A 26,083-nucleotide genomic window follows, 5' to 3' on the forward strand; every position below is an offset into this window, starting at 1 on the left:
AATGCTAATCGCTTAGCATATTATCTTTGGACGACGGGGAGGGACTGTGATTCAAAGCCACGCCTCCTGAAATTGCGAACACGCGCACCGCGTCACAACACCAGACAACCCACTAGTTAGTGTTTGGCCGGCGGCGTGCATGATATACATTTATTACTAAACCACGCTTACATGCTATTGCAGAGCGAATATTCAGAGTAGCATGGTAAACAGAATAGGAAGGCTGTCATTTTTCAAAAATGAACCAATGCAAATATAAAAGCAACTTCAGCTCAACAAAACAGGTTAGGCGGAATAGTGCTATTTATTAATGTTTTGTTGTTAAACTAAATAAGAATATACATTATCGATGTTGTCAAAGAACTTTATATTAGATCATATTGTTAGCATTAATCTCATACAACAGGATATGGCAGATTTTGTTCTTGGCTTTGAGGCTGTTCCTCTTTTTGAGCTTGGATCGACAATTGCTCATTATTATATGTATATTATGGCATAATGTCTTGGCTGTGTATTTAAAAATGGGGCTTCCTTTGTTTTTATTATTCTGCACGAACCAGTGATGTACTGTATCTCTGTAAACCAATCAGCTGCACATCTGGTTCTGCCTTTTGCTACCCTTTTGTTGTGCTAGGTACCCTTGCAAAAGAGCACTTAAAAATGGGTACAGTATGGTTCACTTTTTGGTAAACCTTTTGACTTTTTGGTAAACCTTTTGAAGGAAACGTTCATTAAAGCGTACAGAACCGCACCATATCACCTAGTGGAAATGAGCCATCAGAAAACCCTGCATAAAAGAGCACTTAAGATCACACATTAGCCCCTCTTTCTCTGCTTGCCCTCCACCACTCGCGACTAGTTCAGGTGAGCATTTTGAATCATAAGAGAAAGAGAATTTTGAGTTTATTGCCATATCAACTTCTTTGGCTATGTTATGGCAAAAAAAGATTAAGTTTATCACATTTTATAACTAACACTTTTGTATAATTATAAAAATATTCTAACAATTCAAAGTCATCAACAGCAATACATAATACACAAGTTAAAATACATAATAATAATAATAATATACAAGATAAAAATCTTAAACAGTTTTTTAAGGTTTACTTTTGAAAAGTGTACAATTTTAGAAGGATTCACATTTATAAATATTTCATTTAAAGTCTCTCCAGATAAAAAAAAATGTTGTCTAATAACATTAAAAATGGCTTTAAATCCGAAGAGAACAATTTAAAAAAAAAAAAATTTTTTTTTTTTTTTTAGGTTTTTGAAATTTTTTAATCTTTCCTGTTAGAGCTGTTTTGGCAGTTTTGTTGGCTTGGTCATTTGCAAAATAGTCTAACGTGTCCTGGGATCTAGCAGGAAACTATAATATAAAATGTTCTCTGTAGTTCACTTTGATAAAATTTCAATAATAATGGGATACTCCAGAAGAATTCAATGTTTGTAGACAAGATTTTGAGTCAGAATAAATTAATAAATAAAATAATTTTTTTAATGTGTTCCAAAGCCAAAAATAGAACCTTTGCTTCAGCTGTAAAAATTAAGCTTTGATCATTAAAACAAATGCCATAGTGCAGTGGTTCTCAAACTTTTTTCACCAAGTACCACCTTAGAAAAAAATTGTCTCTCCAAGTACCACCTTACGACGCTATTTTTTAACCAGTATTAAAAATAGCGTTGTGGGCCTAATTAAGCAGCTACATGTGTGCACAGTTTAAAAACTATGCAGATTAATTCCTATTATTAAGAATATGTATTATTGTCAGTCACTTTAAACATTTTAAATAGTCTGAACATTAACTGGTGCTTGCAGGTAAAAAAAAAAAAACGTTTTAGTTAAAATGTGCTTTTAAAGGTTCATAAAAAATGGCGCTGTTCTTAAAAAAGTAAAAAGAAAACTGCTGCACTTAAATTTAAAGTATTCATAGTTGCCTATTCATCAAAAGCTGGAAATGTTGCTTGGACCTCATAAATATAGGCTATATGTCATATTCATACACTTTTAGACAAATCTTGAAATGTTAAATTTACATATGACAGGGTTCATACAGGCACAGCCTAATGAAAATCAATTCCAGCACCTATTTTTTTTCAAGACTGACATGCTATGTATTGAAGACCTGAAATGTATTCTCAGCAACCCATAAAACATTGCATAGGAATAGATACACATAAAAACCATTAATAATAATAATAATAATAATAATAATAATATTTATTAATCATATATTAATAATATAATAAACCTGCACTTAATGCTTGTGAAATCTTTTTTGTACTCAAGGAAAAATACTATTACACTGCTAAAATAACACAAATTTTAGTAAATAATACTAATATTAGGTAAAAGTACAAAGTACTCTTTTAAAAAGTACTAGTTGGTTACTTTTGAAAAAAAAATTATCAGATTTTCATTATGAAATCACTTTTTTAAGTGTAAACCTGATTGAATGGTTTAATTGCTTAAATCTCAAAGCTACATGTATAGGAATTTGCACTAACAAAGGAAGTATGGTCGATTTTTCCTTTCATGACAATTAATCTTTTTTCAATAGCATTGGCAAAACTACCACATAAACTTTAAGGCCATAGAGACACTTTTTGCCCATTTTAAACAATATTTTCAAGCTTTGAAAGGTTTAATTAAAGTATATGGTAAAAATATTTAAATTTAGCCTTTTATTTACATATTTTACACTATTTTTCTTTACAATATGGCAAATCTGTTTCTTAAATAGCTGTACATCACATGTAGATTTTATTTTACACTTGATCTTAATCTAAAATACAAAAAAAAAATAATAATACAAGTACACTGTCAGTAAAAAAAATAAATAAACGACTTCATTTTACTTGAAGTATTTGAAATATGACAACAATACATTAATCAAAGCAGTGCTTTAAGAGCCTTATTGTTAATTTTGATAAATAAACAATATGTAACAATGAATTGTTTTGACCTGTAATGCTTTAAGACAGATCAGAATACAGCTAAATGTATAACGTTAAATCACACAAATACCTCATCCAGAAACATTTCCAGCATAATTCTTTTGTCGTAAAGAAATAAGTCCCCCTTTGCTAAAAGTAAGTTTCACTTCACAATACAGCCAAATAAGAAGACCATTTGCATTGTCATCGATCATGCATCAATCTAATTCTAAATACTTGATAACTTTGAATACTTTTGACTAAATTTAGTCAAGGAATAAAGATAAATAATGTCTACTTTAATAGTGGAGAGATCGCGATTGTATTCAACCTGAGCACACAGGTGATCATGAGAGGACTTGCAGTTAATTTGAAACAAAAAAAGCCTATTTAGGAGCTCGCATATCTGTTTTAGCGATTTGCGTACATGAATGCGCTTTCTCGTGTAAAAATAAAGCACTCGCCACATTTGCAGAAATGAGTAATTGCGCAATACCTCTATTCCCGCGCCGCCATTCAGAATGTATTTAGAGGAGTGACAGGTCAGAGGCGAGTCGACTGGCTGTCGGAGAGCGAAACGTGTATGTAGATCATCAAAAAGGCAGGAAATATGTCCGCGGTTTAATTACTCTGCTAGACATCTCTATAGTGAAAACATCAGAGAAGCATTATTCCAACAAAACATTTGTTTTTAAGTTGTTTTCTCTGTCTCTGCAACACAGAAAGCCTTTGTCTCGCCCTTACGTTTCACGCGACTAGAAAAGGTCGACTGTGATTGGCTACTTTTCATGTCAGTCAAATCACCCTTCAGAATCAATGCTTAAACTTCGGGAACTGATTTTCAGCAGCTTATGTCACAAAGCACTAAAATAAACATTCTAAGCACAGCGTTGTGATCGTACGCTTCACCAAGCAGACAATGCTGATCACATCGATGTTATATTATGCATCAAAGGATTAAAAGTGTTAATTGTTTCTTTCATTATTTGGCGATTCCTCCGCGTACCACTAGGAGGAAGCCCGCGTACACCACAGTTTGAGAACCACTGCCATAGTGTATTGACCCAATCCTACTGCTGCTGAAACATGACTGTCCTTTTTTGATCTATCTGTATATTAAGGTTTATGAATAGAATACAAATTCTTTATGTCAGAAACTTCTTGTTGATATTTATGTGGAAAAATATCTATTTTCTTATGCTTGCTCAGATCCAGATTTACCTGCAACTTATTTAACCTCCATGGTGGGACCGGGCAAATCAGAGTCTGGTGGAATCAAGATTTAGATTTAAGTTTATGTGTGTTCTGATCTATACACTGAATGGTCGAATATAGCTACGTCTTGCATTAAACAAATCCGGATATTGAGCTTGTTGTATTACTCTCTGATGAACAGATTTGTCTCTTGGAGACAGAAAGCCAGATGGTGATAAATGTAAGCAAGATGTTGTAATTCAGAAAAATTATCTCTTATGCAGCGATAGTTACACTAAACTACATGACTTTCCACTATCAAGTTGGTAAAACGTGAGTGCCCTTTAGTTCTAGTTTTAGGAGAAGTGCTGCGACTGCGACTATGTCTTTTGAGCTACTGGCCTTCATCTCTTTATGCCCTTGGCATTTTTCTTTTGAGAATTTTATTTATTTATTTTTTTTGCAATTTTTACTTTTAGATGAGTGCTTTTGTCCAGTAGAGGAATTTCCTTTGTGATTTGCTTGAGTCTGATGGAGCACAGTCTGACTTTGGTGATCAACAAACTTTGTATTTACTGGAGGTTAAGATTTTATTTCTTCAAATATTTCATTTATCCATGTAAAGTCTGTCTGCACCTCAATAGACTATAGTTGTGTTTTTATCACAGCCGCAAAAGTCTTATCCAATTTAAAGAATGGAGAGTTCTCTACACGTTTTCGAGGCTCCAAACACCTCAAGTCACCTTCTTAGAGCACTTGATTTTCAAGACTTAGTTTTCTTTTTCTGTAGGAAAGTCCTTGGATGTGGTTGGAAGTTATCCTACACAGTAGCTGTACTTTGCTGTTTTTTTTTTTTTTTAATTGCTTACCAAGTTTTTCCTATCCACATTTTACACAAGTACGCCTGTTTTTGCAACCAGCCAATCCATGTCAAAACTTTCGGCAGTTAAAACACCTGAGTGGATTAGATGTAAAAATCTCAACATTGACACTTAAGTATCAAATTAGAATTTTTCTAGAGATAGAGGTCTACTAAAAGTTAAGATATAGGTTCCTGTTTTTATGAGACAATCTTCTTTCCTGATTGTGATTATTTTAACATGTATTACATCTTGAGGCATCAACTCTGTAGTAATATCAGTCTCTTCCATATTTTCTAGCTCTCTGGTGCGGATTACCCCTTGGCTATAATTTAAATATGGATGGTGAAATGTTTTCATAGCAATACCAGCAAGCACATTTGCATGCCAGCAAGCACATTTGCATGCAATAGGTTTCTGCTTGGATTTTTTTAAGCATTCAACAAGAATTTTCCAGATCTCAGTTTTTTTAACATCTTTTACATCTAATATATGAATAGTAAGAAAACTGGTACAGAACTTTCAGGCTTTGCTGAAAGTCTGGTTATTTTACCTGCAGTGTGGGACAATAATGGTGGATGAGACTTTAAAGGAAATTTAATTCCCTTAATAAGACGCCTAATCTTGACAACAGATTTTATCAATGTCAATGTAGAATGCCCTTAAATGATGTATTGAAGTTAAATGGTTAAGTATTTATTGATTGTGTCTTTCAAATATAGGTCTATAAGTCTTTTACAGTGCATTGAAACAGTCACGTGTTCGGTGACAACAGTGATGTTACTCTCTGATAAGGCATTTATGTTTGACTTTCAGTCATCCAGTAGCATAAAATTGTGTTTATATATATATATATATATATATATATATATATATATATATATATATATATATATATATATATATATACGAGCAATATCACACGAGTAGCAGTGCGAAATGGCTGTATATCGGCACTGGTGGGAGGCGTGCGTTGGCACGAGGCCGCAGGCAACAAGTGCTTGAAGTTGGTGTTTCTTGGACTCAAATGTCAAAGTAATGGGTAAGAGCAGACTGGAGTTGCAAGGAGAGACGAATTGGGTCACTCCCGAGACAGCTCTCTCCTTATTGTCTGGCATGGTCAGTTTTCCTTTAACTCAGGACGATAGAAGCAGAAATGGCCAGATCCACCACAATAGAGACAGAAACGGTTCCTCATAGGATGGGCATGTTCCTGAAGAGTTAGTCAGGCACGGCCCAGCTGCATAGGCTCTGGGGAATCTGGTTCTGAAAACTGAGGTGACTCAGTAGCATATGGTATATTGCAGAGGCTGGGAGAACGTGAAGGAACATAGCTGGTGGTTAGTCTTCTTTCTCTCAGGCGGTTGTCCAGGAGGACAGCTTGGTCCATTAAGGACTTGAGGGTTTTAACTGGATCTCGGATAGCCAACTCGTCCTTGAGGGCCTCAGACAACCCTTTCTGGAAACAAGTGATAAGGGCCTCATCATTCCAGCCTGCTCCTGCAGCAATTGTCCAGAATTGAATGGCATAGTCTGTGGCACTCCTATTTCCCTGACACAAAATGAGTAGTTGCTTGGAAGCCTCTCATCCTGAGAGGGAATGGTAAAATACATGCCATAATTATTTCCTAAAAGCTGAGTAACAAGTACCGCAAGGAGACCCAGCAATCCATCGCTGTTGCCCAAGCAAGTTCTTTGCCAGATAATAGAGTGAGTACATAAGCGGTCTTAGCCTGTTCTGAAGAGAAGGTGGAGGGTTGTAGCTTTAAAGTGAGGTCACACCGAGTTATAAACCCCTCACATGCCTCAGGGTCCCCTGACAAGTGTTGCGGAGGGGGAAGACGCGGTTCAAGCTGAGGTTGAGGAATAAGGATAACAGGTGTAGAAGTTGAAGATTCCATTGGGAATGAAGTTGGACCTTGAAACAGACTGTCAGAAAATTGTCGCATGGAAGTCATGAGTTCTGATAGCAAGTGGAAATGCTTCTCCATAAGTGCCTCTTGCTGAATCAAGGCCTCATAGCACTCGACTGTAATGTCATGCTGAGCAACAATAGAGACCATTTCTTGGGCAGTGGCCTCAGTAGGGTTCATGTTTGACTTGGTTTTTCTGTAATGGGCCCGAGGCTCAAACCCAGGTCTCTGGTGTAGTAGACCAGTGTTTTACTGTTTAGCCACAGGGAAAACTGATGAACCCAATTGCCAAGGCATAAGGTGGTAACGGCAAGAGCGCATCAAACTCAAAAACCAAGTGACAAGTAAAGACAAGAGAGTAGAATAAATAGGCTAGTCTAACAAGACACAGCTGAACAGAATTAACACAAATGAACCCCAAACAGAAACACTAGGGAAAATGACAACATCATGTGGAGAAAACAAACACAATCTCAGAATATGACGCATAAGTATTCATAGCCTTTGCTCAATACTCTGTTGATGCACCTTTGGCAGCATTAAAGCCTTATGTCTTTTTGAATATGATGCCACAAGCTTGGCACCTGTTTTTAGATCTAAGCTCTGGCTGGGCCACTCAAGGACATTCACCAAGTTGTTAAGCCACTCCATTGATATTTTGGCAGTGTACTTTGGATCATTGTCCTGATTGAAGATGAACAGTCACCCCGGTCTGAGGTCAATTGCACTCTGAAGCAGGTTTTCATTCAGTATGTTTCTGTACATTGCTGCATTCATCTTTCCCTCTATCCTGACTAGTCTTCCAGTTCCAGCTGTTGAAAAACATCCCCACAGCATGATGCTGCCACCACCATGCTTCACTGTATGAATAGTCTTAGCCTGGTAATAAGCGGTGCCTGGCTTTCTCCAAACATAACATCTAGCATTCACTCTAAATAGATGAATTTTAGTCTCATCAGAGCAGAGAATTTTGTTTCTTATGATCTGAGAGTCCTTCAGATGCCTTTTGGCAAATTCCAGGTGGGGAGTGGCTTAAATCCGCCATGCCACTCTACCATACAGGCCTGATTGGTGGATTGCTGCACAGATGGTTGTCTTTCTGTAAGGTTCTCCTCTCTCCACAGAAGAATGCTGGAGCTTAGACAGAGTGACCATCGGGTTATTGATCACCTCTCTGACTGAGGCCCTTCTCCCTCGATCACTCAGCTTAGATGGCCGGCCAGCTCTAGGAAGAGTCCTGGTGATTCCAAACATCTTTTACTTACGGATGGTGGAGGCCACTGTGCTCATTAGAACTTTCAGAGAAGCAGTTTTTTCTGTAACCCTTTCCAGTCTTGTGCTTAGGTCTACAGACAATTGCTTTGTCTTCATGCTTGGTTTGTGCTTTTGACATGCACTGTCAGGCCTAGGACCTTATATAGACAGGTGTGTGCCTCTTCAAATCATGTCCAATCAACTTAATTTAACACAGGTAAACTACAAATTAAGCTGCTGAAACATCTCAAGAATGATCAGTGGAAACAAAATGTACCTGAGCTCAATTTATAGCTTTACAGCAAAGGCTGTGAATACTCATGTACATGTGCTTTGTAATTATGGGGTATTGAGTGTAGAATTTTGAAGAAATACATATATTTAATCTATTTTGGAATAAGGCTGTAACATAAAAAAATGTGAAAAAAGTAAAGCGCTAGAAATACGTTCTGGATGCACTGTAAATGAATTGTTTATAAGAACTATTATTAACTGTGTTACGGTCTGTGTCTCTTCTTTGTGTTCTTCTTTTTTTATTAACCCTCCTTTGTTTTTCTTGGCTTTTAATACGAGTGCGCATGCGGTGAGGTGGACGCACCGGTTTCCCATGTCAGGACTAATTGGCAAGGTTAAAGATGCCAATGAGGAGGCGAAAGAGAGACACAGCTTTAGTGGACCAGCCAGCATTTGATTTGTGGTTTTGTTTCGTTTTCTTTTTTTTTTTTCTCTCTGAAGATTTATTATTTAATTCGTTTGTTGTGGGGTAAGCATATGTTATCGTTATTATTGGTTTTCTGGTAAAACTAAATTGTTTTAAAAACGATTATTATGTTTACTAAGTTTCTTTTTTATGTTGCTTTATCTATGTTTTAAAACGAGTCATTGTTTTTTGAGAGAGGTGGTAACAACTGTAATTTTCCAGATATAAACTGCTGGTTTCTTGGTTGAACACATCAAAACATTCTTAATTTGTTTTGCTTTCTGATGGAGTTCAATAGCTTGTATATCATCTCTCCATGATTTCAAGGTGCCCCTGAAGCAGCCCATGCAGTTTCACATTTCTTGGACCCATATGTGAAAACTTGACATATGAATGCCGTTTCTGGGTTCAAACATCTACTCAGTTAAATTGAAAAAAATATTCGTTTATGACCCCCTTTTAGTCATATAACACATTAAAATGACATTTCTGTTATTAAAGTCTCTGGGCTTTCTGCATCACATATGTCAATGTTTTAACAATTTATAAAAAAAAAATCCCTTTCTGTACATCTGAGATTAGGCATGGTTAAATATATTCTGATCATGATTTTCGAAGTATTACACTGCTTTGTAAATGTTTCTTATTATCATTTGTTAAGCCTTCCTGTACAGTTTTATAGAGTGTGTTGGAATAAAAAGTTATATAATCTAGCTCCAAATTAGCAGTAACAAATATATAAATTAAAAATTATATCCTTTGGTTTTTAATAAATCTCATTCCATTCAAAAATGATTAGGCCAAGTGTTGAAGACATATATCTATTGTCTTTATGCATTTCCAGACTATGGGGCAACGTCTCAATTGGTTGATTAAATTAAAACCTATACATGAGAATGGGTACTATCAGAGATGTATAGTAATCAAGTACTATAAGAACTACTTCACTACTGTACTTAAGTACTAAAAGCCTGTATCTGTACTCTACTGAAGTATTTTTAATTTCTCCTACTTCCACTTTTACTTCACTACATATTTTCGATGAGTGTAATATTTTTACTACGATAGATTTTTTTTATGTGCTGCATCGTTACTCGTTACTAGTGGTGTCAAAATTATTGATATTGGTTCAGTCATAGATCATAACCAGTTATTACCTACTGACGTCATTTATCTTCTACGCGCGATACTATGGCGGAGGCGATAGCCAGTAAATAACACTCTTACTACAATGAAGGCGGCACAGCACACGAGCCGCTATTTCACTATTACGGTAAAATGCTGTAAAACTACAGGCCTCTCTCTCTCACTTTGGACGTTTGACCAGCTGGCGTTTGTGAGGTAACTTTTCCTCTCCTCTTCGCTGTTAAAAGCGATACTTGTGGATCCAAACACGAGTGTGCCTGAGGTGCGAGTTTTCTTTACTGTGACTATTATGGATTACCTGCAGGGCTTTACAAACCGGGTAGATTTCAGCGCTGGTGGGTTAGACAGACACCTCCACTAGCCACTTTGGCTGGTTGGAAATCATTTTTAAATTGTAGTTTGTCTGTGGGTAAAGGTTTCCCTATCCAAAAGCGAATGTGAAAGTGGTTCCATTATCTCTCATTCTCATGCAGTAGATGCTCTGTTCAACAGTTTTCTGTTAAAAAAAAATGTTAACTGTTAACTGTTAACTGTTTGCTATTGAAATGCTAATTTTTTCCACTTAGACTTACTTTGCAGCTGACTCTTAAAGGGAATGGGAGATGAGACTCTAATTGGTTTATTCTCAAAACACACCTATAACTCATTAAGAAAATAAACTCAAACCTTTTAAACCATGCGCCGCAAGGCAGATTTCCCGTTCTTAAATTAGCAAAAATGCGTTCTGACACACCCTGAAAGCGTTTGCGCCCTGCGTTTTGCGCCCTGCGTTTTGCGCTCTGTGCATGGACCGTCAAAATAGAGCCCAATAAGTAAAATGAATGGAAAGGCATGTAGATATAACACAATATCTAAATCAAGTAGTTTAGCATGTCAAAGTCAAATTTATGCAAAATATATTTTTTCCAAAAAGAAAATTGTGGCTAGTAAAAATAGTGAGTGGCTAGTAATTTTGGAAATCTACTAGCCACAGAGGCTGGTGATCTAAAAAGTTACTGTCAAGCCCTGATTACCGGAGATAACCGCGTATTATGCGCATTTAGACCGAACCGTGGCTGTACTTCCCGCCATAGTTGAACAGCAATTTTATTTCTAAAGCCGATAGCAGCCCTTTCTGTTGGGCAGGTGAAGAATAATCAGTAATAGGCGTGTAAAATAAGCGGGATAATATTTACATCAGTTTATTTGCTGTAAATGCTCATGCTGTCTTCTGTACATGTAATGAAGTTTTGTTTGATACACTCAGAAAGAGTGTTTTCTTTGAGCATGTCAAATTAAGGCTACAGTTCATATATCTTACTGCTGTATTAAAGAACAAAATTCTATTACAAATAGTATATAAATATACTTATGGATTTTAATTAAAAAAATTGTGTTGTGAAGAAAAAATCTAATTATGTATGGAAAGCATTGTCAATGCACTGTGATGCACTGAGATATCTAATTGAACTGAATTGATGGCATGATAATCGTAACCAAACCAAACCAAACCATGAGACTCGCCATGCTGGAGAGGAACAGTCTGTGCAAAAGGAGGGCAGAGAGGGTGTCATTGACTACAGCTCTCATCTGATTGGCTGAAAGGTATGAGTTGCCCTGACTGCCAAAAAAGTCTCAAAAATACACACACACGTATCCAGGGGGAGTCGTACGTGAAAGAGGATTTGCACATTCTCATTCAGGATGAACTCGCAAGTTTTAAACATTCAAAACTTTTTGTACACTCTTATACATTTGCAAATGGTGTTTTGCATTTGTGAAACATATTTTATGAAAATTTATTTTTATTTTGTGCACGTAAATTTTTTTTGTGAATATAAATAAATATTTTACACACGTGAATTTTGTAAATAAATTTTGAAATATTTTACACACATGGTTTTATGCATGTGAATTTGGCTACGCATGTGTACATCGTGTCTTTTGCATGAATTATTATTGAGACTTATCCGACTCCATAGTTTTTTAATGTCTAAAAATTAATAGAAGTGAATGAGACCGGAAGTCTCGAGCCAAAAAGATTCAAATGGCTGCGCCCACTCGTCGGTGAAGAATAAGGTAAATAGAAGGTTAGTGTCTCCTTTTATTTTTGGATGTTTGATTAATATTTGCTGGTAGGGAAAATCTATGTTCACTTGTGCTATTTATATTTTGACTTACATTTTAATTTATTCATTACTTCCACTTAACTGCAAATTCAATAGAAATTGGATAAAGAGCACACAAACAGATATCGGTACTGTGCATTGTTATGGGACAATGATGCTAATATTTGGAACAAATCCATCAATGTTTCTTCATCGGTTAGTAAAGCTATATTTCATTGCACAACAATTAATCTATCAGTCTTTTTGGCAAAAAATAAATAAATAAAGAAAAATCACGATTTAATTTTTAGATTATTTTTAAATTTCCCCTATCCTGCTGTGCATGAACTAAGTTGTTGAATGCTCAGCGTATGAGGCGGCTAGGCTAACTTAGGTTCAATTTTGATTAAATTATTTTCTAATCGGTTGCCTATTATGTTGTGAATATACCCCTGTAATGCATACTGCAGTCTTTTTTTTTTTTGTCTGGCTTTCTCGCATATCTCACATGTTTGCCAAAAATGGCTACTTATATCCCTGGCAATGTCTGACAACGACACAGTAAATTGAAATAGATGTGCCACGCATGAAAGCTTGAAAGGCGTAGCAACAGTAACTAAGGAGGGCGAGGCTTAGCACCCTACTCCAGCCCCCACCCCCTAATCCCAACCGCCCTCTACTGGACAGATCAGGAACAACAGGGTCCCAGAAATGTGGCGGGTCCTTTAAATGCAGTCCTAGAGTTGTATTTCAGCCTCTCTGGTAGGCTAGTAACATACTATTAGTAGTGACACACTCATACATTGCTATTATGCCAGAATGCGAGTATAGTTCATGGTAAATTTGACCTAGATTAGAAATGTTTCATTTTTCTGTCAGTTTTATAACACAATGTAACTACAGAGACCTCGAACATCAAAAGGGAATGTTATCAAAACATTCCTTTAAATTAAAAAAAATAATAATAATTAAGGAAATGCTAATGGTCAATTCAATAAATTATTGCTAGGCTAAGCTAATAGTGACCTCGCCAGAACAAGAAATCACCTGAATAGTTTCAAAAATGGTTCAAGTCGACTGTTTAACTCCAGGAAACTGATCAAATGAGCTTATTGCAGAAAAGGTGGTGTTCCTTTAAGTTGACATTTATTTGATCAAAAATTCAACACAACCAGTAAAAATGTACAACAATTTAAAAAAATGGTTTTCCATTTACATATATGATCAGACATAATTTATTTCTGTGATGCAAAGTTACCTTTTCAGCATTCTTACTTTAGAGTTCAGTGTCAGATAAACATTTCAAATGGCTTTATTGTCACTTATTCTCAACTTAATTTAATGTGTTCTTAAATTATATTTTGAATGAAAGAATTTTAAGAAAAAACAAAAATTATAATAAATACAATCACATAAAAAATCTGCATAAAAACAGTATTTGTAATATGTACCTTTATTGTGGTTTTTAAGAAAGCTTAATAGTTATTGAGGTAAAGGTAGTTTTATATTCTCACATATGTTCTTTGACAATTTGTGCCCATTTTGTTTAACCCTCTGCTTTGAATATTCAGTCTGAAATCACAACTATGACTTCAAATCAACATTAACAAAATTTAATTGACTGGAAACAATGTTGCAATTCGATAGTTATTGGCTATATAATATACGAGAAATATGATTTCTCTGTTTAGAATTTGCAAAGAAAACGTTTTGTAACTATATTATTGAGGAGAATGCCGGGATTTGTGAATATAAAACCATCACCTCAGTTAATCAACATATATATTTATATTTGTATATATAAATATATATATTAACAAACTTATTTCAAGAATAACATATAGCAAATCATCTTTGCACAAATATTTTTAAAAAGCAATAAATTTAAAAAAACAATAGTGTAAATGAATCGATTTTTTAAAACTATTTTATTAAAATGTAGTTTTTATTATTTTATTAATGTTTTTTCTTAATTTTATTAGTAAACTTTACAGTTTAACTGTTTTTACTAGTATTCTAATTAGTAATTAATTACATATCGATACATTTTAATGGATTAATTTCATGCAAACTGATACATACAATAATAATTAGTAATTTGTATATACCTATCAGACTACACAAAAATGAAAAGCTGTGTGGGTAACGTTAATGAAGAACAATATCATTATAATAACAGTATCTAATCAGTTTTGCCATGCAATTAAACTTTATGTAGTTTTATTTTATCTATAAAGACAAACGGTTATGTGAAATTAGCAATGACACTTACCTGCTGATCAATATATAAAGTGTTGTATGAAACAGATCTGTGTTGAGAGAAGCTCTGGTCCGTGTTTCTTCCTAAAAACCGAGGTTTGAGAGCCAGCGCTTTACAACTGAAGATGAATATAAGGATGAGAAGGCGAAAGGACAATGCAGAGCTGGTGAGTCTCATGGCTGAATGACTTCAGTCACTGGTCGTCATCTTGAGATATGAAGCAGGTTATTTGCATACGAGGAACGAGGAAAGACGTCAGATGACTCGTCGTTGTTGTTGTTCCTCCATGACGCAAAACTTTTAAAACAAATGTAGTAAAACGATGTTTATGTATGTAACGATTTGAAATGGCTTTTATATTTTCATATCTTACATTTCAAGTTTTTTTTAGAAACACTGGTGTGGGCTTGCCAAATCTTTTCGCAACGTATGTTAAGTGATCGAAGATTTCCTTCGTTGTCTGTTCTCCTTCAAAGCATACTATATCTAATTTCTGTCGATTTCTGTTTATGGGAACTGCATTCAGCGACACAACATGCTTTGCGTTTTGAATGCTTTGTACAATGACATTTCGTGTCATTGTAAACACGTGATCACCGCAATGCCTCTTGGGTATTGAAGTTTTATGGGATTTATGAGCTCGCTCCCGATATAAAAACTCCCGATATAAACCCTTTTATTGGTTACTGCACAAACCAGTACTAACATTTTATTATTAGAGTTTATTTTAGCTGTGCATTTAACTAAAATGTCATTCGGTGTAACAGTATTTGTATGCATGTTAAAAACAGAATCAACAATTAGAATTAGAATTTTAACATATCATAAAATTTTGTCTATTTAATAACTATAGCCTATATAATAAGTATGTTATTTTATGTTTATGTCTTTAATATAATAATTTTAACAGTTATATGAGTGTTTAATATAAATTAAATGCATAAAATGTATTGGTATGTTGGTACATATTGGTCAAATATGTAATAATATTATTCATACATTCAATAGGTGGGCAATGTGGAGGCGCATTAGGTAGTGCTGTCACCTCACAGCAAGATGGTCACTGTTTCGAGCCTCGGCTGGGTCAGTTGGCATTTCTGTGTGGAGTTTGCATGTTCTCCCCGCGTTCGCGTGGGTTTCCTCTGGGTAAGTTGGCAGTTCATTCTGCGGTGGCAATCCCAGATTAATAAAAGGACTAAGCCAAAAAGAAAATGAATGAATGAATGAACATTCAGTAGGCTACATAACTTTAAAACAGGCACACAAAAGTACAGTACGACACTTGACAGAGTATCATCTATTGAAAAAAAGGTTTTACTATATGTTCAAAACATGATTCTTATTTGTTAATACATTTGTAAAAGAATAATAATTATTAGTTATTGGCATAATTATTGGTATTCAATACATAAGTAATTCTACATTTATCTTGAAGTTTTATTGTAACATTCTAATGTAACAAAATAAAATGTAAAAAAAACACTAAATTGAATTCAAAATTAATTTAATATTGTGGTTATTTTGCAAAGAAATGTAAAAAAAAAAAATTATGCTTTTATTTCCTATATTAAGAATACAGATAGTGTCATAATCACGTTTATTTGGATAAATGTGTTAACTTGCAGTCTATATGTGGAGTATTAATACATTAAAACAAGTTACATGAACAGAACTGCAGAAAGAAAATGGCTTATAAGCAATACTGAATCACTGTAGTCATGGCTTTATGATAAATGTATCACATATGACATCAAAAAATATATACCAAAATTACACATTATAAACAATAAATGTACAGATATCTACTTGAATATAAATCAAAAGTTGGAATTTTCTTCACTGGACACAAGTCTTGATGAATATTCACATAATGTAATTCACATAATGAAATGGTTACATATAAAAAAAAATAAAATGTATTTGCTTAGTAATATAACTATACTGGAAATTAGGACATATAACATAAAAAAGTCCCATTGCAACACGTTACAATAAGGCAAGAATTTGTAAAACAAAGCTAGACAAAACACTGTGCATGACACATCATGTATTAAAAAAAAAAAAAAAAAAAAAAACATCATACAAAACTTGAAAAGGTTATCACTTTAAAATAAAAGGTTAAAAAAGCTTAACATCATAAGCAACTGTGTGTACATATAAGGAAAATGCAATGCTATAATTGGCATGAATAACTAAAAATGCTGAAACATCTGATCTTCAAGTAAAACATTTTTAGTGTTTTAATGAATAAAAAAATGTATAATATTTTTCATTACAAATAGGCTTTTCATACTAATCTCACATTATCTTTGCTTCCTGTTTCAAACTGCTTGTTATTAACTGCTATTAGCAATTCATTCTGGACCTTTATATGCTGGCGATTCACACTGTTACCCATAATAAAAACTGCATAATCCTTGTGATTAACACCCTTACACTTTTATTATGCATTTGTTTAGTATTAAAATGGCTAAATTTGTTTGCATGAATGAGCACATGTGCACAACGCTTGCACATTCACACATTCACTGTTTTCTCTTTTATCTTTTGAATTATAAGCAATACAATTATTGAGATGTGGGTATCTCTTAATCCCCCTCACACAACCACTTGTCAACACAGCGGTCTATTGTATTTCTCAATTAAATAGTTTGTTGTTGTTCTTGTTCTAATTTTGATATGGTGCTAGTGCAAGTTTTTAGCACTGTGTATACTTCTATTAAATATTAGCAACTTTTCCATCAATTTTCCTGAGTAATTATTTCCGTATATAATTAAGGTGTGTGAAGCCGAGTTGCAGTTGAACATTTTTTTTCTTCAAATATTTCAACAGACTATAGTTAATTACTCCACTGATGCTTGTTGGCTGACCACTATAGTGCTGTTTAGACATGGTATTAACATGTTTTATGTAATCTGATTAGATAACATAAAACACGTTAATACCATGTCTAAACAGCACTATAGTCTGCACGTTTGAAAGATTTCTCTATTTTAGAGTATTATTTAGTAGAGCTGTGGAAAAAAAAAATCAAATAAAAAAACATGAGGAAATCAATTCTGAGATTTACTAAGTTCACCAATATTCTCTCATGGATCAATTCTGAGCATATTCTATTTCTATATTAGTCTATTTTTAGCCATATACTCATGTGGAAGAGTGCTTGTGCATATAAGGCTAGGTGGTCTTTTATGTCACAAAATAATTGTAAACACATGTAAATGTATTAGCACTCATTTAATTTGCTTGAAACTTTCCTAACTTTATCATTATGTTAGGTTCAAGTTGAGTTTGTAAGGAACTAAGTGTCTGTGAAACATACAGACAGTACCATTTGCAGTTTAGAAACTAAGCACAGAATAGATTCAAGAGAGAATAGTGATGCTTTTGAAACATCTCAGAATCAAAACTGAAACGTGAAAAGCCCTACTAATAACCAAGCATCCGATGGCATCTATGCTTTCAAATACTGTCAAATTTGTTACAAATAAAAGAATAAAAAAGCTTTGTAGCAGCAAGTTAAATACTAAAAATCTATAAAAGAGGAGATTCACAGTTCCATCGTAATGACATAGGTGCAAACAACCTTAAAGCACAGCCAAGGTTGGAGGTAACACACAAACTAAATCACACAGTTAAAAAATTCCATCATCTTTTTCTTTAACACTGAAACACAAAGACCATTTGTGCAAGAACTCATTGAAACATCTATGAATTGCATGAGATCTCATTCACACAAACTCTTCTCAACTCACGAGTGCTAAAAGCTTTAAACATCACTGTAGTTATTACAATAGCAAAGCTGCATGGACTAATTTAACTATAAAGATTCCTGGTATGTTTTGGGTAAGGACAGAATATATACAAATTGGAATTGTAGTTAACTTTGGGGTGTGAGTTTGAATCAATCTATACAAAATGAAGCATTTGAGGCAGTGCATATTTATTTTTATTTTTGTGTAAAATGTGAAAAGATATAAATGAATGATATAATTTACTTTGCTGCTAATAATTCATTGTAATTTGAAAGGCCTGGACAGGTAGATCTCATGAAACCATTCAACAGTGTGTGGTTAGTAGGATTGAATTATGTTTTTGTTGTATACTCTTTTTAATAAATATATACACTTTTGGTGAACATATAAAAAAATTTTCATAAAAAAATGTTTTATATGCTCACCAAGGCTGCATATGTATAGTGTATTTCATTTGATAAAAAAGTATAACCCTGTATTTATTATTATTTTCACAGTTCATTTAATAATCCCATGTTGTATCAGTACTCTTTAAAACATAAGAAAATAATAATAAAAATAGGGTTATATTGAAAAGGATTGTTCTGATAACTGCATTACAGTAGTGAGAATTTTTTTCAAATTTAAACCAAACTCGAAACAATATATAATGACCCTGACTGAACCATATTTTAGTGTGAAATATGACCCAAATATGCTCCATGAGAATCCGTTGAGTCTAATGTGTGACGACAGTATGAAAATGGCAGAGGCACATTGGGTTTTTGCTATGACTTATCGAAACGGCCTGGCCTTTGTTGAGTAATTACAGCCAAACATCCATGCAAGCACTAAGAGGATTTTATATTCCTAATAACTGGCTGCCTAATAAACAAGGACTTAAATGAGGATGTTTCACATCACATCTTCCTGTCACAGATTACTGAAGGTAGCTGGCTGTAGCAGTGCTGAGAAAAAAAAAAATGCATGCATACGCAACCTAAATCAATCTTGCAAGAAATCAACAACTAGTATGTACACACTAATACACCAATTGTGTGGGATTAGGTTTTCTATGAATAGTTCAACAAAAACAGAAGATGTGCTCACTATTTACCCTCAATTGGTTCCAAAACTTTATGGGTTTTCTGATGAACACAAAAAATATTTTTGATGTAGTAACCATTAGCTAGGTTTCAGTTTTAACATGAAGTGAATCTTTTCAAAGTTCACAAAAAAGAAATGCAAATTAGGTGCATTTCCATCAATTTATTAGACTGGCTGTCTGTAATACTGGTAACCTTGCAACTAGTACTTTAGAGCAACCAAGCCAGTTCATTCGTTTTTTTTCAATCTTCCATTATTTTACAATAAATAAGGATTATTTTGAACCCCAAAACCACTGAAAGCAAGTGTACACAGACTTTTGCAAATCAATGAAAATGTATTTCAAATTTGGTGCTTCCATCATTTGCGATACATCAACATGTGCATTAGCACAGGTTGATGGAAACCCAGCTTCTGACATTCCGAGTAAAGGGAAGAAAATACTATGTCAATTACAACAAGTTAATAACATTTTACAAATATATTCCTTTGTGATGAACAGAAGAGAAAAACTCAAACTAGTTTGGATCAAGTTGAGGGTTAGTAAATGATGACAGAAGTAAATGGTTTGGGTAAATTACCCCTTTAACAGTGCAGCCAACCTAAAACAAACAGTTTCATCATTCATTTACCTTCATATTGTTCCAAACCTGAAAGCATCATATGGCTTCATAAGAATTAGACTACAGTTAAAGTAATATGGCTTGCCATAAGGTTCAGATTACATTTGTTTGTTTGTTTTTCTCCAAATAACGTCACAATTTGCCTGAGGTAAGGTGATGTGAGGATTTGTAAACAACAAATAGGCATCAGGACACAGGATTAATTATTTCACTTCCTGTAGTGTGTCATAATGCACAACAACCAATCCCATGTCTGCAATGCTTTACAACATTTTTTTTCCTGTCATCCACAAGAAAATTAGGTGGTGTCATTAAATAATTTTGCTGTTCCTGATTCAGTATATGTTGGAATTAATATGAATTTGGAACCAGATGAGGGTGAATAAATTACACATTTTTGGACAAACCAATTTATCAGGTGAGTGAAATAACTGATGAAGATCGGCATTCAAAATTTTGTTGTTGTTTTTTAAATCTCTAATATGAAAAATACATAGGCTCTTAAGTCAGCAGGGAAATCCCAACTGTTGCATTGTTCAGGAGTTTAGAAAATCTCATTGTCTGACCTACCAGCAAGCACAACTGTAAAACAACAAGGCCATGGTCCATAGCATAAAAGCTTCAGATGCCAACTTTAAAAGCAGCATCACTGATGTTTTAAAATACCCAAGAATTTAAGAAGAATAAAGTAGACCTTAGTGTAGACTGTAGTGTGCAACTACACAGTGGCCACCAACAATAAAACCACTTTGTATGCAATCCATGTTGTCTCCTCAGCCAGACAGCGTGGCCAAGTCTACTAGTTCATGCTGCAGCAGCCCAAATAGTTGATGTTTTTCCCTTCTCCGGGCATGGGAGTGGAGTCGTTGTTGTCCAACGTGTTTTGCTTGGCCTCACGGATTAGTTCGCAGGCCAGATCTAGAAAGAGCTTCTCCACGTTGTCTGATTCTTTGGCAGAGGTCTCCAGATAAAGCATGCTCTGAGAATCTGCAAACTCCTCTGCTCGTTGACGAAGGACTTCTCGCTTATCAGCCAAGTCTATCTTATTCCCTGCAAACAACAGCAATGAACAGGACTCAAATGCTCTGGTGAAAATCAGTTGTTGAGAGCTAGAAAGTTGAACATAAGCCAGTGAATTAGTTCAGTTTTAACAAGTGAGCTGTTTGCTTATTCAGCATCTAGGTCATTCTGTGTCAACTCAATCAGAGGTCCCTGGCTCAAATTTTAGGTTTAAATTATTTTCATTCTGTTTCCCAGAGATGGGTTGCGGCTGGAAGGGCATCTGCTGCCTAAAAACTTGCAGGATAAGTTGGTGGTTCATTCCGCTGTGGCGACCCCAGATTAATAAAGGGACTAAGCCGACAAGAAAATGAATGTATTATTTTCATTCTGGTGAAAAAATGCATGAATTAAAAAAATCTTAATATTTAATGTCATAAATGTTTATTTATATAGTAGTAAACAGTTTTAAGAAGGAGGTCAAATAGGAAAATTTCAGCTGAGATTTAGAGCCAAATTACAGAGGGGTAACATTGACTAGCAAATGTGCCAGTATCATTTTGTTTTTACACAACAATTGGTAGAAATCTGTTAAATACTAGCCAAAAATAACACAAGTAAACACACCATTAAGTTTTTTAATTAAGATTTTTATTATTAAAGGGAAAAAAATACTAAACTACACAGCCCTGTTTGAAAAAAAAAGTAAACCTTATAACTAGTAGGGCCACCCTTAGCAGCAACAACTGTAATTAAGCATATTCAATAACTTATAGTGAGTTTGTTACAGCACTGTGGAGGAATTTTGGCCCACTCATCTTTGCAAAATTATTTGCAGCAGCTCAACTGGACTATGGTCGGGACTTTGACTAGGCCATTACAAAGTATTAATTTAATTTTTCTTCAGCCAGAAGTGAACTTGTTGGTGTGCTTTGGAGCATTGTCCTGCTGCAGAAACCAAATTTGCTTCAGCTTAATGGCATATTTTTTTTATGCAACAAATAATGGGACTTACATATCAGACAATACAGTATAGGTTCAGTAATAATCATAACCGGTTATTATGTACTGACGTCATTTATGTTATATGCGCTCTGTCGCGAAAGAGGCGAGCATGAGTATTTACAATGCTCCAACGACTTAAAACTCATAAACTGTGCACAATTTCACTGAGTTTGCTGGATCAGTCTTTCGCTGATATTTACAGCAGAAGCCCCTATTTAATTGCGATTGAGAGAATGAAAGTACTCCATTTCTCTCAATCTCTCTCTCTCTCTCTCTCTCTCTCACACACACACACACACACACACACACACAAACACACACACACACTGTGGCCCTTTTGACCTGCTGGTGTGACTTTTCTTCTCCTTTCAGTTGTTTTACAGCGTTACTTCTAGATACAGACACCAGCACGTGTCTGCAGAGTTTTCTCCACCGTGTCTATCATGGATCAGCTGTGATCGCCGCTGCCACCTGCCGCTTATTAGTATCACATTGTAATCTGCTGTTTTCGCTCCTAAAAACTGTGGATCACCCAGTAAATAAACATCCATGATATTTACTATCTCAGCTTGTTAATTTATATAATTCTTTTACCCAACTAGAAATTATAAAACCTAAAAATTTAGTTCAGTCTGGTTGAGTTGACAAAATGATGCAGCTCTTCAAATGTGAAAATAATGTTGATAGAAAGTTTTATACACCTGTAGTTAGAGTTTGATGTGATTCTTAATCAGAAAGTATGCTTAATTTTGCAGATAAACTGTTTTTATAAAGTGACATTAAAAAGTCATGAGTCTTAGTGTAATGGATTATAGAATACAATATAAAAAACCATGTAAGATAGGCACTTATGTATCAGTTGGAGATTTAGTATGGAAACAATATGTAATATGAGCAAGAGCTGGCAGGGGTACGTTTGTGTGAAAAAACCAGTTATGACATTTTGACAAAATGCAAGTATTTTGACAACAGACAGACGGACGGACGGACGGACGGACGGACGGACGGACGGACGGACGGACGGACGGACGGACGGACGGACGGACGGACGGACGGACGGACGGACGGACGGACGGACGGACGGACGGACGGACGGACGGACGGACGGACAGACGGACAGACAGACAGACAGACAGACAGACAGACAGACAGACAGACAGATAGATAGATAGATAGATAGGAAATGGCATGTGCTTGCTGCGATACACTCTTGTGTTTGCCATGTCCACCTGCAGTGCAACGAGTTGAAAAAAATATTATTAAGCTTTTATTACTAAACTAAAAATTGTATTATTAAACTGCCTTAAAAAGGCCTCTCTCAACTGAAACAACACATTCAGTGTGATTCAACTTTAAGCATCCACAATAACATCCAATTGCAAGCAGTAGTTGGCCTTCTTATAACATTGTGAATTGATGCTGCAAAATATTGTTGAAAACCTCTGTTACTGGTGAAATACATTATAATGTTTTACTAAATTTTTATTTGTTGTAGGCTCTAAAAGGCTATATTTTAATGATCTAGGAGCAAAGTCTAAAGTGCTTGGTGCAAAAGTATTAAGGGTGTGTCGGAATACACTTTTAGTTTTTAGGGACAGAAAAATATGCTGTGCGCCACGATGCATGGTCTCACAGGGTTGTGCTTATTAGCTTTCATTGGTGTGTTTTAAGCTTAACGTGCATTAAACCAACCTGAGTTTCATCTCCCATTCCTTTTAACAGTCAGTTGCATTGCATCATGGTGCATTTGTTATTTACATGGCGGACTTTATTAGAAGAAAAGCTGAATGCTTAACTAGCGAGAAAACAGTTAAACAGACCGTCTGCACGAGGATAAAAATGAGCCTCCTCTATTTAGCCTCTTTACTTTCTCTTTCCTTTACTTTTACTCTTTACTTTATAGGCGCAAAAGTACTGTGTTGAAACAGTGTTGTACGCACTGCACTGAAAACATCCACTAGCCTACATATTTAATTTTAACAAAGATTTGTTTCAAAACTATTTCTAAACTCAGTTTTCATTTCTAGCTAACTAATAAATTAACAATGACAACAAAGTGTAGTCAAAAAACTGAGTTATATCCAAACATATGTTCTATTCTACTGCTCCATATGATGCATACATCTTCAAAACCCAACAGGTGGACAAATCAAACTTGTTTTGGTTTTGTCATAGAGGTATTGGTTTTTATTTATTTATATAGAAAATACAATTTTTTGTAACATTTGGACTTTTACCAGCTTTTTAATGTGTGATTTTCTTATAATCCTGAATGATTGTAGCATGTCAGACTGCACGAACATGGCTCCCATGTCACGCTGTAAGATCTCAGCTGTCATAAAGTCAGACTGAACGACAATGAAGACGCCCCAAACAACAAAGAACGTCATCCACCCATGACGCTTTCGCTATTCCCCGTTCTGAAATGATTCCTCACAGCAAACGTAAACAATCGGTAGCTGCAATTTTGCACACAGCATGTGCCAATAATAAAACCAGGAAAAAAAAAAACACTGCCATTTGAATTGTCGCATGGATTGTGTCATCAAATTTGGAGCTCTTATTGGTTCTTGGATTGACGCTCATCGCAGCTGTTGTCACACTGCAGGAAGGTGTCTAAAATCTTCTCACACTGTCACAACTTCATTAGTGGAAAAATCTGATCGCAACAGGAACTAAGGGGCTGTATGTGAACATGTCAAACCAACGATCAAAGATCACCGATGTAAGCCTAGGATTTCAGGAGTCTTTTAGGATTCCCCAAACTTGTCTTAAATGACAAAAATTGTGGCTAAAATCTCACAGTGTGAGCAGGGCTTTAGTCAGTCAAGGGCGCAGTGTGTTTCAGTTCCTCAAAAAAGCAACATGCCAACAATGCGCCTTAACACACCTCTTTTTGCACCAGCACACCCACGAGTCCACAAAGTGGTGCAAATGGATTTGCTGTTTAAACAACATGGTGCAAAATGCTGGTCTGAAAATAGCAACAAATCGCGCCATACACATTTTGCGCCATATTGTGCCAGATGTATGATAGGGCCCATAGTCATTATTACTATTAGTAGAATTTCATTACAGCTCATTTTTAAAATACTAATGTGCAGAGGTGCCATTGAAAATCATTGAATCATTTTATTTTATCTTACTTTTTATAGGCACTACATATGATCTTATTCCTACTAATGTCACAGTGCATTTTCTCACACATTTTCATCACTCCAAATATAATCTTAGTGTATCTTCCTAGATGTTCTTTCTTGTAGGGCTGGGCGATAATTTTTTTTTTAACGATTAACTTGAGTGAGACGTTCACATAATTTTTTTTTGTTTAAATGAAAATGGATTTTCACCATAACACCTGACACTCGCCTCTGGGCTCCCGTAGTTGACCCTGCATTTGCCATAGAAACACACAAACAACATGGCAAAGTCAGAAAGCAGGGAAGAACTCTGAAAAATGATGCACTATTTAAATTGAAAAAAAAAAAAAAAAAAAAAAACACACAGACGCACAAACATGTCCACCAAAAAAACAAACAAAAAAAAACAATTCAGGGCACACAGTCAGTCATACATTCAATGTCAGACACACGCATTTGAATCTGCTCACCACACCTTGTATTTTTCATGGTATGAAGTAATGGAGAAGACAATTAAGAGAGAAGGCGCGCATATGAAAGTAACTGCTACTTATCTAATGCCGTAATCTAACGATGCTGTTTCTGGATATATGACATGACCCAGCCACAAAGATGTTAATTACTGTAAATATCAACACTGACAAAACTTGCTCAGTGCACTAGACTGATCTACCAGATGCAGAGACCCCATGAAAATAAAAGCAATAAAATGCAATCCACTAGCCTAATGTGAGTAATTTATATGAACTAATAAAACACAAAATAAAATGAATAAATCTCTGAATCCATGTTTATTGAAAAAAAGGCCTTGGAAAAGGTTCTCTTTTTAACAATCATTATGAGCTTATTTTAAAGGGGTGGTCCAGAAAGTAATTTTAAGGCTTGGTTGTGTTTATAAGATGCAAAGCAATGTGTGCTTATGTTTCCAGGGTCTCTGCAGATAACATGATGTCAAATTTAAGACCTATATTGCAATATCAAAAACACGCGAGAAAAAATATGTAAAAGCACAAAATTAGGGGTAAAATAAATGTATTTAAATTGAAACGTACTAAAGACAGGTTAAAGGAACCATTGAACTACAGAAAAAAACAAACATCTTAACGCTGATTTATACTTTCGCCTG

The 26,083-nt window shown here is 35.0% G+C and overlaps 3 protein-coding genes across 22 annotated transcripts in view; all 3 read right to left on the minus strand.

Moving 5' to 3' along the window:
- prcp (prolylcarboxypeptidase (angiotensinase C)) overlaps positions 1 to 14,736 on the minus strand; it is a 107,152-nt gene extending 92,416 nt beyond the window's left edge. For 18 of the 19 annotated variants that reach the window (XR_012390454.1, XR_012390453.1, XR_012390455.1 and 15 more), the window contains exon 1: positions 14,361 to 14,536. Coding sequence is in view for 3 of the 19 variants with exons in the window: in XM_073922919.1 (XP_073779020.1) it covers positions 14,361 to 14,525 (165 nt within the window). In the remaining 16 variants the exon portion in view is untranslated. Of the gene's footprint in view, positions 1 to 14,360 lie in introns of all 19 variants that reach the window. The other variant, NM_001002694.1, reaches the window with a different exon arrangement.
- Positions 1 to 26,083, minus strand: part of LOC141377778 (uncharacterized) — a 369,547-nt gene that overhangs the window by 154,130 nt on the left and 189,334 nt on the right. The gene's annotated exons all lie outside the window — the stretch shown is intronic.
- The window catches only part of rab30 (RAB30, member RAS oncogene family), a 33,204-nt gene continuing 26,632 nt past the window's right edge, over positions 19,512 to 26,083 (minus strand). Inside the window, exon 5 of one of the 2 annotated variants that reach the window (NM_001002750.2) lies at positions 19,512 to 20,863. In NM_001002750.2, coding sequence (NP_001002750.1) covers positions 20,613 to 20,863 — 251 coding nt within the window. In that variant the 3' untranslated portion in view covers positions 19,512 to 20,612. Of the gene's footprint in view, positions 20,864 to 21,116; positions 23,047 to 26,083 lie in introns of those variants that run through there. The other variant, XM_068213513.2, reaches the window with a different exon arrangement.

The sequence above is a fragment of the Danio rerio genome, chromosome 15, assembly GCF_049306965.1.
Source record: "Danio rerio strain Tuebingen ecotype United States chromosome 15, GRCz12tu, whole genome shotgun sequence".
Classification (NCBI taxonomy): Eukaryota; Metazoa; Chordata; class Actinopteri; order Cypriniformes; family Danionidae; genus Danio; species Danio rerio.